Source organism: Neofelis nebulosa, chromosome 7 (genome assembly GCF_028018385.1).
Source record: "Neofelis nebulosa isolate mNeoNeb1 chromosome 7, mNeoNeb1.pri, whole genome shotgun sequence".
NCBI lineage: Eukaryota > Metazoa > Chordata > Mammalia > Carnivora > Felidae > Neofelis > Neofelis nebulosa.
The window spans coordinates 2,352,188-2,363,569 of record NC_080788.1 but is presented as its reverse complement, the minus strand read 5'-3'; the positions used below and the strand labels follow the sequence as shown (position 1 = coordinate 2,363,569).

The following is an 11,382-nucleotide window of genomic DNA, read 5'->3' as shown; positions in this document are numbered from 1 at the left end:
ACGGCTCTGGGGACAGGTGGACCTGGGTTTGAAACCAACTGTGCCAAGGTTGTGCCGTGGCCTCGGGGCAGGACCCCGCTATTTCCTCTGTCCCTTCTTTGTCCCCTTCTGGACAAGGGATGATGTCATCTGCTCCCCATGGCTTGGGAGGATCTGAGGGAACGGACCATGTCTCCTCCGTTTAAGGAAAAGCTGCTTTTGCTTTTTGCCTGAAATGGGCCTATTTCCTCCCATCCCCGTGTACATTCACGAATATTTACCCCCAGCTCAGCAGCTTGGAAAATGTCACTGGCGGATGGAACCTGAGTTCGGCCCCTGAGTCGAAGCCCCTGGGAAAGCGTTCTCCGTCAACGGCAGGTAACCCACTGGGGGTTGGCCTGCTGGGAGGGCCAGGGACACGGCCCGGCCCAGGGCCGAGCCGCCCTCCCGCGGCCACGGCGGGGGTCCTCACCCTGAGTCCTCGTCCCAGTAGTAGTGGCCCCTGCCCGTAAAGCTCTGTTCCACCTTGTCCATCTGGAGGGTCCGCACGAAGGTGCCCGTCTTGGATGTCTGCTTCAGCAGGCGGTTGTGGACGTCGGACAGAATGGAGAAGGACGTGCCGCGGGGGTAGCAGAACCCCACTCGGATCCAGTCGCCCCTAGAGGCGGGGGGGGGGGGGGGGTCAGGCCACAAGCAAGGGCGTCCGGGCCTCAGAGAGTCTGGGGCCCGCCTGGAGAGAGACCAGAGAATTCTCCCCCAGACAGCACCTCCGTTTCTGCTGGGGGGGGGGGGGCGTAACCATCTGGCTGCCAAGTGTTGGGGGAGGGGAGCATGGCTGGCGGGGTGAGGGACTCCCTGGGTGCCGCCCAGGCCTAGGTCGGGGTGCTGCCCTGCAGCTCAGCCCCTCCTGGTCCAGCCCTGTCTCAGGGCTCATTTCATCTCTTTCGGTGTCATTTTCCACATCTACTTGGCGTCCGTGTCCCAGGAGCACGTGACAAGTGACAGGCACAGACAGCGCCCGAACATCGACGCCGGAGGCCAGATCCGGGCGGGAATGCTGTCGTGCTGCACCTCGAGGGGACGCTGGCCCCCGCTCCCACGTGGGGCGTAGGGAGGCCCGCGGAGCCAGGCTTTCTGCCCGAGCCCGGCCGCGCCCGGGGCAGGGGGGCTCCGCCCCGGGGCTCAGATTCTGGACTACTGGGTGCCCTCGGCCCCTCTGCAGGGGTGACGTGGGCCGGCCTGCGGTCCCGAGGCGTCACCACCGCTGCCTGGGGCTCCGTCGGAGCGGCTGCGCCCACTTACTTGTTGAAGTTGATGAGCCAGATGGCCAGCTCGGCGGGCGCCGGCTGGTCCCAGTGCACGGTGTAGCCCTTCTGCAGGGCGACCACCGGCTGGTACTGCTGGTAATGGGTGCTCCGGGCCAGGGCCCCCTCCAGGTGGAGGGGGCGGCTGGGGAAGTCGTTCTTGATGATCTTCATCCGTAGGTTGCTGGTCTTGTAGGCCTGAATGTACATCTTTTAGGACCCGAAAAGGAAACACGACAGGACAGTTACAAGGGATTATTCCAGAGCGTCTGGTTAACATCTGACAACGGGCCCCACTTTCAAAGGAACGTTCTCGAGGAGCCCTTTTAAGGATGCGTGAATGGACGGCTGGGGGTGCGGCCATCGCCGTTCTGTGCGATCCCGTGGACACCTTCTCAACAGAGGGCTCCGTCTGGGACACAGCGGTGGAAACACGGGAGGAGTCTCCTTAACAGTCAGATAGCAGACTCCGGGGAAGGGAAGGGAGGGGACGTGCAGGGGGGAGGAGAGCAAACTGGCTAATCCTGTGCGCACAGCCCCCTCGCCCCCGCTGCTGTCCTGCCTGCATCTGGGAGGCAGCTTTGGGCACGCTCCTTCTCTGTCTGCCTCCCGAGGTCTGGCCCCCGTGGCCAGGCCCCGTGTCACTACGCCCTGCACGAAGGAGTGCCGTCTTGCTTCAGAGAAGTCCCTGAAAGCAAGACTACGAGCTCTCGGGTCCCAGGGACCCAAGAGCTGTGTTGTTTTGGGCCCGCCTCGGTGGAGATCTTGGCGTCCTGCCCTATGGCACGGCCCCTGTGCAGGTGACACCACCATGGCCGTGGCCAGCACAGTAGCGTAAAACTGGGCACGTGGGAGGGAGGGGTGGTCTCCCCAGCACTGCCTACGGGATGGAAAGAGGAGCTTCGGCTGCCTGTGGCACGTGGCCGTCCCGAGAACCAAAGCTTTAAGGGTATGTTACAGCACGGCGAAAGCTGTAAAGGGAAGGGGGGAGATTATGAGTAATAATGAAGCAGTAGCCGGTCAGGAGAACCGGGCAGGTGCTGACAAAGCTTTTGCACAGAAGACAAGCCCCGTGTGGGAGGGACAGGGTGCGGGGGAAGATCCAGGCCTGGTTTCACCAGCACCCTCGCCTCCCTGTGCCCACCTGGCCCTGTGGCCCCTTCCCCTCTCTGGCACCAGCTCTCTCTCCCGCCTCTCCCGGACCCCAGGCCACCTTCCGGCTCCTTTCTCACCCACCCTCCAGTCCTGACGTCCACAGTGTCCGCCTGTATGGTGGTCTTGAGGACAGCTTCTTCATACACGTCCCCTGCCGGCCCCGGGACTCCCCTCCTACTTTAATGCTGCCGTTTTCCTGGCTATCTTCCCTCTTCCTCGTTTATTCACCATCAGCCAAATAATAGCTAATGCCAGCATCGTAATAGCTAGCTGGTATTTTCGGCTCTGTCGTGTCCCAGGTGCTGTTCCCCACGACGGCCATTGGCCACATGTGGCCCCCGAGCCCCGGAAACGTGACCGGTGTGGCTGAGGACCCACCTGGGTTTTAAATTTTGATTAATTTAAACCTCAAACCCAAAGCAGTGTAAGAGATTTTCCCACTGCACGTGACTTTATCCTTTTGGGGAGGTAGGACTAGCTTTCACTTCGTCGAAAATCTGCATCCAAACTGAGCGGGCTCGAAGTGGAAACCGTGTCGTGGATTTCGAAGACTTAGAGGAGGAAAAATTACATCCAGGAAAAGTACCTCACTAACGATTTTTATAAATCGATTGCCTGTTGAGATGATAGGATTTTGAGTACGCTGAGTTAAAATATATTATTACGATTAATTTCCCCTGTTTCTTTTTCCTTTTTCACAGGGCCTCTGGAAAATTTAGGACCACGGGGCTGGTTTGCGTTATGTTTCCGGCGGGTGGGGCCAGCGACGCACTTTGCATCCGTCATATGAACCTTAGGCCCGCAATCTCAGAAGGAGGTTCGACTATTATCCTGATTTCACAGATGAGGACACTGAGGCTCCAACAGTCACCCACAGGTCTGGTTCCACATGTGTCCGCGTCTTTGCACTGACTCCAGGCACTGGGGCCTGACTTGAATCCGAGTGACCTCCCAGTGCCCTCCTCCTAGGCATTCTGCTTTCTGCCTGCAACGTGGTTTTCACTTTGATTTTTTGAAAATGCTACTGGGTGGGGAGGAGAAAGAAAAAGGAAAAGAGGAGGAGGAAACCTGACTCTCTCTCTGATCGGCATGGAGCCGGGCATACAGCAGGCGCTCGCTCCTGCTGAGGGGCTGGTGACACCAGGGGTGCCCTTGCTTCCCCACCTGTGCGTAGCGCCCGCTGCAGATGGCCCCTCTCCAGTCGGGGACGTTGATGCAGTCCGGGTGCCGGACCAGCCAGTTGTCGTCCTTGGTGAGGTAGGACCCCGGGTACTCGGACACAGAGCCATCGACATCATGGAACACGGACGTCTTATCCCCATCCATGTCCAGCTGGTTGAACCAGGGCCCCGGCTCTCCGAAGAACACTCTGGAAGTAATCTAAACAGAGCGCCGGGAAGTGAGGCTGGGCCGGAGGTGAAGGGAGACTGCAGCCCGCTCACCGGCCTCCACTCCAGACCCAACGCATTCGTGAGGCCTGGCTGCTGTGGGTGACCCTGGAGAGTGCTCTGAGGTGTGGGCTCAAAGCCTGCAGAGAGGAGGGGGCACAGGAGTGTGTGTGTGTGCGCACGTGCACAAGTGTGAGAGGGGGAGAGAGGTGTGTGCATGAGAAAGCACACACGTGGGGCAACGTGTGAGAGAGGACCGTGTGCTGTGTGTCTAAGAGGGGGGTGTGTGCACCTGTTTGAGGAGGACAGTCTGTCGACACGAGCCCGTGGCGGGCTCTGTGACTGACCTCCCCCAGGCCTCGGTGGCCTGAGTAAAGAAATGAAGTCACAAGTTCTCACGCCTTTCCCTTCAGCCCGCCGGCGCGAGGCAGACGGGCAAAGGGCAAGACCAGAGGGGAGGAGAAGGAAGAAAGTTCTAGGGGATCCAGAACCCAGACAAAGCATCCCAGGTCCCTCCCAGCCTCAAAGTGCCACCCTCCGTCCCGCCCTCCTCACCCCCAGCTCTTCATTGGCACCTGTCTGTGCCCAGGAAGACCCCATTTGTGGTGCCCTCTCAGAGAGACATGAGCGCCTTGGACACCCTGGGATTGGAGATTAACTGACCAACCCAGGTGGCCCTGTCAGAAGACTCCATGTTCAAAACCGAGGCCTGTGGAGAAACAGCCCCAGGACCTTGCGTCTGGAGGGAGGCTGTGCTGAGGCTCTGGGGGGTTCGGGGCAGGGTGAGGGCAAGTGGGACGCAGCCAGACCCGACCTGTAGGGCAACCTACACTTGTACTTTTCCAGCTTGGATGCAGACAGGCTGGGGCGCGGCCCAGCCTGCTTGGAGGAAGTCGTTCGCTCCCTGCGGTGGTGGCAACGGCTCAAACTCCAGCCCCGGGGGACTTGTGAATCACCGCCCGAAGTCTGGATTTGCCCAGAGCCCGCCCCAGCACCTCACTCACCGGGACATCCTCAAAGGCAATGTTGGTCACATTGTTATGGGGGCAGCTTTGCCAGGCGTTGTTCAGCCGGAAGGCCAGGGCACTGGTGTGCCGGCCCTCCAGGGCCACAAACTTGCGGAAGGTGCAGTTCTGGATGTTGATGGGGCCGTCATAGAACTGAATTCCTCGGATTGGAAAATTCCTACAGAGTTAAGGAAGTGAGAGGTCAGCCTGTTGGCCACGTTACGCCACCGAGTTGTTTGCACCCTTCAAGGCGATGGAAACAGAGACTTTCTGGGTAAACCGTCCTGATCCCCACCTCCTGCCACTCCTCGCTGCAGGGCATTATTGATTCATTCATCAGTTCATGAGGAAGTATTTATAGACACAGTAAATGTCAATAAATGCTAGATGACTTGATGGATGGATGGATGGATGGAAGGAAGGTTGGATGGATGGATGGATGGATGGGTAGATGGATGAAAGGAAGGAAAGAAGGAAGAATGGATGGGTGGGTGGATGGATGGATGGAAGGAAGGGTGGGTGGATGGATGGATGGATAGATGAAAGGAAAGAGAAGGAAGGATGGATGGGTGGATGGATGGAAGGAAGGAAAGAAAAGGAAGGAAAGAAGGAAGAATGGATGGGTGGGTGGGTGGATGGTAGGAAGGAAGGAAGGGTGGGTGGGTGGATGGATGGAAGGATAGATGGAGGAATGGATGGATGGATGGAAATGTGTTTAGTTGCTGGCTTGGGGGTTGGGGAATCGTCCTCTATTCAAACACTGGCCCCAGTTTTTCCATCCTGTTAAGAGTCATTGGGTAAATACCATAAATACTCTGTAGAATGCCAGTATTGTGTCCCTTGGGAGACTAGAGCCATTAGTCATTATTTAGTCTCAGTTGCCATAACCATTTAATCAGATTAAGACCCAAATGGGTTTCCTCTGAGTAAGCCTTTCAATTGTGAATCTGTTGGGTCTGGAAAACAGGCGAGGGGGAAGACCGAACGGAAGGGGATGATGCTGTAGCGAGATAACGCGCGTGACCTTTCAAAGCATGTAACCCTACAGGAGCGGCAGGCCCCACTGGGAAGGTAAGACTGTGGGCTGTCAAAGGACCCCAAGAAGGCTCCGATCTCCAGGAGTCAGGGAGAGGATGGGAGGCGGAGGTAGAAAGGACCGGAGAACGGGCAACTTGGCTCAGCAGAGGGCGGGGACTCAGAGACTCCTCTCCTCTGCCCTCGGACTCCTACACGGGGCCTGGCAAGGGCCAGCTGGGCTTCTCGGTGACCCTGGATCTAGGCTGGTTTGTTCTGGAAGCCCAATGTGCATGGTTCTGCTGGTATCTGTGCCTCTGGGCCAGGTCCCCTCCTTCCACAGCTGGCATGAAGGAGGGAGGGCAGAAAGAGGGAAAGAAGCATAGAGAAGGGTCTGTCCCTGGGAGGATACACCGCAGCCCCCCGTCCTCTACCTGGGGCTCCCCTCCCCACGTGCAGGTCCCCCAGGAAAGCCCGGATCACACCAGCCTTGGTGTGTGCCTTCAGTCGACACCAAGAACTTCCCGCGTTTCTGCATCTTTAAAAGCAGTCAATTCGCGTTGGCGCCTTGAATCCTGGTTCTCAGGGGGTGCCTCCGGGCACTGTTCAAGTTAAGGCATCTTGGGAACCAGCCACTCTTACTGGCTGTGTATGCAAAGCGTATGCTTACTTTTCATCTAAGCCCAACCCAGGACCATTGCGGACAAATCCCTCGTGACCAGGAGGACACGGTCCCTGCTCACAAACGCCGCGTGAGGGACTTGCCTGGTTCAGCAGAACTGTCGGGCCTCCATAAACAAACTCAGCCCTGAAAGTCATCAGGACATTCCGGCCCCGGAGGGCTGGTAACTCTCAGCAAAAAAACGCCCAAGTACGCAGATCCAGAGTTACTCATAAACACCATCCAAAGGGGCTGGTCTATCGCTGCGACCAGAGACCAGGGCTCCCAGACCACTTGCGCCAAAGGAGGCCGTGGTTCTGTCCGCAGAATCTTTGCAAAGGCGCACGTCCACCGGGGTGGGAGCTCCGGGCCCGTGTCCTGCCCACAGAGGCAGGGATTACATTTCCCCGGAGAAAGGCTGGGGGGAAGCTCTGGGGGCAGGAGGGCTCTCGGCCCTCGGGGAGCAGACCCCCATGCGTCTGCCTGGCTCAGAGCCTGGCCGTCGGGTTTGGGTTCACGTCTGAGCAGAATCACCATCAGACGGGGGACAGACGTCCTCACACCGACCCAGCTGAGGCTCCCTCAGGAACTGACCGAGCCCCTCTGCTCTGTGAGCTGGTCAGCTCTCCCGGTCCCCCCTCCTCCAGCCGCCTGGCCAGCCTCCCCCCGCTTTGCCTGAAACACCTTCTGCAACAGAGAGCCCGGGACCCCTCAGGACAGCCCTATGGTTCTGCTGATGAACAGGCCTGGCCGTCAGACAGTTCTTCCCGCACTAAACTCCTTCTAACCGTGGGGCCCATGGGGAATGAGTTCCGTCTTGTAAGCATCTGGAAGCCCCGACCATGTGTGACGTCGCCTCCCGTGCTGGTCCCCCTCGTCTGACCCCTGAACTCCTGACCGGAGTTCCCAGTCTGCGTGTGACACAGCGCTGGGCTCTGTCACCTTCCTGGGTATCGTCCTCCAAGCGTGCTTTGGCCCATCTCTCTCTCCCCCGACCCCAGAAGTGGGTGCAATGCTCCGAGTAGGGTGCTATGAGAGGAACCCCCGGCCGCTGACCCCAGACACCGTAGCCCTAGAACCACCCCGTGCATCTGGACCATCAGGTCCCCCTGCCGACTGCCATTCGACACTGAACGCTTGATTTCTCTCTCCCGCTCTAGACCTCACCCCACCGCCGGCCAACCTCCCTTGTTTCAGTGACTCCTCTGACTGGTAACTGACAGGGGGGTTCACAGTCGACAGGCGGAGATCTCCCACGAGCATCATTCCGTCTGTGGCTGCCACTCGGCTTAAGGCACGCAGGACGAGGAAGCCTCCGTGGCTGCAAACCTACTGGCCTATAGGGAGGGTCCTCCCGCTGTGGTCCAGGCCGCCGGGGCCCCAGATCCTGTTGTCCATCATCTCCGTCCCCACGTTGCCACTCTCGCCGACGAACAGGCTGTTCTTGATCTCCTGCTTGGAGCCATCATCATACGGGAAGGTCCCGCCGCTGTGGGGAGGAGGCGTCTGGAATGAGCCGTCCGCAGCCGGCTTCCCGCACAGGGCTCGGCACAAGGACAGCTGCTCTTACCTGGCCAGGGTCAGGCCGATGCCATTATCAGCGAACCTGGGGACGAGAGCGGACGGTCAGAGCCTGCCCTCGCGCCACGGCCAGGGACGTGGCCGAGGGCGGGACGCTTCCCTGTCCCTGGTGTCACATGTGGATACCGTGTGGGGAAGCGGCTGCGGGCTCTCCCACCCTGCGCGGCAAGCTTGCCTCCCGCTCGACGTCCGCTCGCGGACAGTGGCCTCCAGCATTGCCCCCACGCTGCTGACTCCAGGGCTCGTGGGAGGTTGGATCAGGGGGACGTGAAGGACCTCGCCACTCTCGGGGCCAGCCCCGGGTGACGGCTCGGTACGTGCGGGCGGGTTGCACTCCCCTTAGCCACACCCACTCCCATTTCAGCCACAGCGGGAAGGACAGACGGACAGCTGGTGCCACGTCTCCCGGGTAGGCAGGCAGGCGCCGGCCCCGGGGCCCCGGGGGCCCGGGAAGGGCGGGACCCGGTGTCACAATTGTGCTGTGGCCCTGCTTTGGCGTCCCAGGAGTTGAAATTTCAAGCCCCGGTCCAACCGCTTCCTAGTCGTGTGACCTCCCGGGAAAGTCACTGAGCTCAGCCTCAGTTGACCATCTCTAAAAATGGAGATAATTTGCATCTTTGAGAAACACAGTGAGGAAGGAAGGCAAATGAGGATTCTGCACGCAGCAGGTGCCTGGGACATGCTGGCCTTCTCTTCCTTCCCTCCTTCCGACGACTGGCTCCATGGCCCGAGAGAGCCTCACCCCGTGGCAGGTATGACACCCAGTACCCAGCATATGCTGTTTTCAGGGGTCTCGGGGGTGGGGGGGGGGTCGCTGCCTCTGCCTGGCCGGGGACTGACCAGAAGGCCGATGTCTGTGTGCCTGTTTCCTCCCTGCCCCGCTCTCCCCTCCCCCATGCGGGGGAGGCACCCCCCACCCCGTCCTCGTGTCAGGACCCCGTGCCCGGTCCTCACCGGCAGCTGTCCAGCCACACGTCCCCGCCGCGCAGCCAGGCCCCGTGGTCCTGGTTCTTGTAGGCGGTGAAGTGTTTGATGATGGCCGGCTCCCGGGGCTTCAGCGGGTCGGCATCCTGGTGAGGGCTGTACCTGGAGCATGCCACGGGGAGGGCACAGGTGGCCGTGTCAGGGGGACGGCTCAGCCGACCCCCCTCTGGGCCGAGAGCGTCTCTCCACACACACAGAAGCAAGGAGTCCTTCCTCCAGGGCCCCAGCCCCACGCAGGTTACAGACAGGCCACTGCTCTCGTCCGTGGGCACCGAGGAGCCCCCACCCCACCCCACCCGGGGGGGGGTGGGGTCAAGGCACAGCACGAACTGGCCGGGCCCCACCCCGGCGTGCGGTATGGCCCCTGGAAGGAGAGTGAGCTGCCCAGCGGCCTGGTAACCCGGGGGGCCCCCTTGGCCTAAAGCCTCTTCCGGAATCCAGCTCGTTGGCTACAAAACGGGGCACGGAGCCCAGCTGCTCAGTGTGTCCGGACCAGCAAAAGCCACCCGTCGTTGTTATCACGGACCCTAGTGCCACCCACTTCCGACGTAGACCGACGCCTCAGTCTCTAAAGGGCGCTGGTGTTTCTAATACCCTCGAGGTGTCGATGGCACCCGTGGAAAGCAGCCGCTGGCCTTCGGCTGAGCTCTGGATTGTTCTGGATTGCTTTGTGGGCACAACCCGCACGTCCCTTTAGACCTCGGCCCAACCCAGTCCTACCGACCGTGCAGGTACTGGCTTTGCTGAGGGATCCGGGAACCTCTAGAGATTTCTGTTTCCCTTCGGCTGCTGTAGCATAAACCCTAATTCAGTCTTTGCCCCGCTCGGGCTTTCCGCATCGGACCCCCAGCAGCTAGCTCACGGTCCAGGACGTAGAAAGTGCTCACCAGACACTGACAAGTGAGTGAGCGAACGAGCGGACGAACGAACGAATGAGTGGAGAGGACTGGGCTGGGTCAAGAGGTCAGCAGGGAGAGTGTGCGTCCCCACGGGTCATCTACCTGGCAGAGATGATGGACAGGAAGGGCCGCTTGTCCTTGGCAGAGGCCTCCGTAGTTTTGACCCCGTTGTCAATGATCATGCCCGCCTGTGGGGGAGGAGACGGTCAGGGACGCATCCACGGCCACGGCAGGTGGCAGGCACCTCGTCACGCCACGCACACTCTTAAACGTTCCAGTAACGCCGGCTCTGCTCTCAGGACGCATTAGTGGAGGCAAGGGGTCTGCAGTGAGGGAGGGGAGGAGCCCATGCTTCTGCTCTGCTCAGGGTGAATCTGAGGTGTTCACAAAGGAACCAAGAGGTCTGGGGGCTAAGTGTCTTGTCCAGGGCCACGGAGCTAAGTCCGTGACCAGAAGTCACCTTGCTTTGGGCGGTTACAAGCCCAGGCCCAACGTCAGGGGCTACGGGAAATGTGTCTGGTGATTTAAAGGAAACACTGCACTTGAGACCCCTCCCCTGGGGCAGGGGTCTCGGTTCCTCCCACTGGACTCTCGGCCTCCCGGGAAGGCCCGAAGGCAGGTTCCCAGGTTCCCTTCTTGAGTAGCTGAGGCCACTCTGGCTAGAACATTCTTCAAGGGACTGACAGTGAGGCAGTAGTGGCGTGAGTAGAACATGAGGGGCTGGATCCCCGCTGCTCGCTCATGGGCCGTGACCTTCACCCTGCAAGCCTCAGCTGTGGCCTCCACAAGCCGGGCTACGAACACTGATTTCAGAGAATATGGCGGGAGGCTCGGTGCTGGCCCCGGTGGACGCCCCATACCAGGACCCTCGCTCACTGGGCACAGGGTCAGGGCTCACTGGAGGGGCACCGAGACTGGGGGCCCTCGCCCACTGGTTACGGGGTCAGGCCTCACTCGGGGGGCACCAAGACTGGGGACCCTCGCCCGCCGGGTGCAGGGTCAGCGCTCACTGGAGGGGGCACTGTGCCCGGGGACCCTCGCCCACTGGGCACGAAGTCAGGGTTCACTGGAGGGGCACTGTGCCCGGGGACCCTCGCCCACTGGGCACAAAGTTAGGGCTCACTGGACAGGGCACTGTGCCCAGAGACCCTCATCCACTGGGCACAAAGTCAGGGCTCACTGGGGGCGGGTACCTCACCCTGCCACCTTCCCCAAGGCCCGCCCCTCCTCCTGTGCCCCTGAGTCCTTGCCTACTTCCTTGTAGGAAACCACTGTCCCTCACAGACCTCCCTGCTCTGACCTCTCCAGGCCCACCGCCCAGCTCAGGGGACGGCTTCTGGAGGACGAGGTCCTGACAAACGGCCCACACGTGCTGTGTCCTCTCGGCTGCCCACACGGCACCCCTGGCCG

General features: G+C 60.5%; 1 protein-coding gene across 7 annotated transcripts in view; it reads right to left on the bottom strand.

The window, feature by feature from the left end:
* Window positions 1-11,382, bottom strand: part of CEMIP (cell migration inducing hyaluronidase 1) — a 132,458-nt gene that overhangs the window by 9,167 nt on the left and 111,909 nt on the right. For all 7 annotated transcript variants that reach the window (XM_058736371.1, XM_058736374.1, XM_058736376.1 and 4 more), the window contains 8 exons: window positions 10,075-10,160; window positions 9,044-9,175; window positions 8,079-8,114; window positions 7,842-7,997; window positions 4,831-5,011; window positions 3,603-3,818; window positions 1,282-1,493; window positions 452-637 (listed from right to left, as the gene is read on the bottom strand). In XM_058736371.1, coding sequence (XP_058592354.1) covers window positions 452-637; window positions 1,282-1,493; window positions 3,603-3,818; window positions 4,831-5,011; window positions 7,842-7,997; window positions 8,079-8,114; window positions 9,044-9,175; window positions 10,075-10,160 — 1,205 coding nt within the window. The remainder of the gene's footprint in view (window positions 1-451; window positions 638-1,281; window positions 1,494-3,602; window positions 3,819-4,830; window positions 5,012-7,841; window positions 7,998-8,078; window positions 8,115-9,043; window positions 9,176-10,074; window positions 10,161-11,382) is intronic.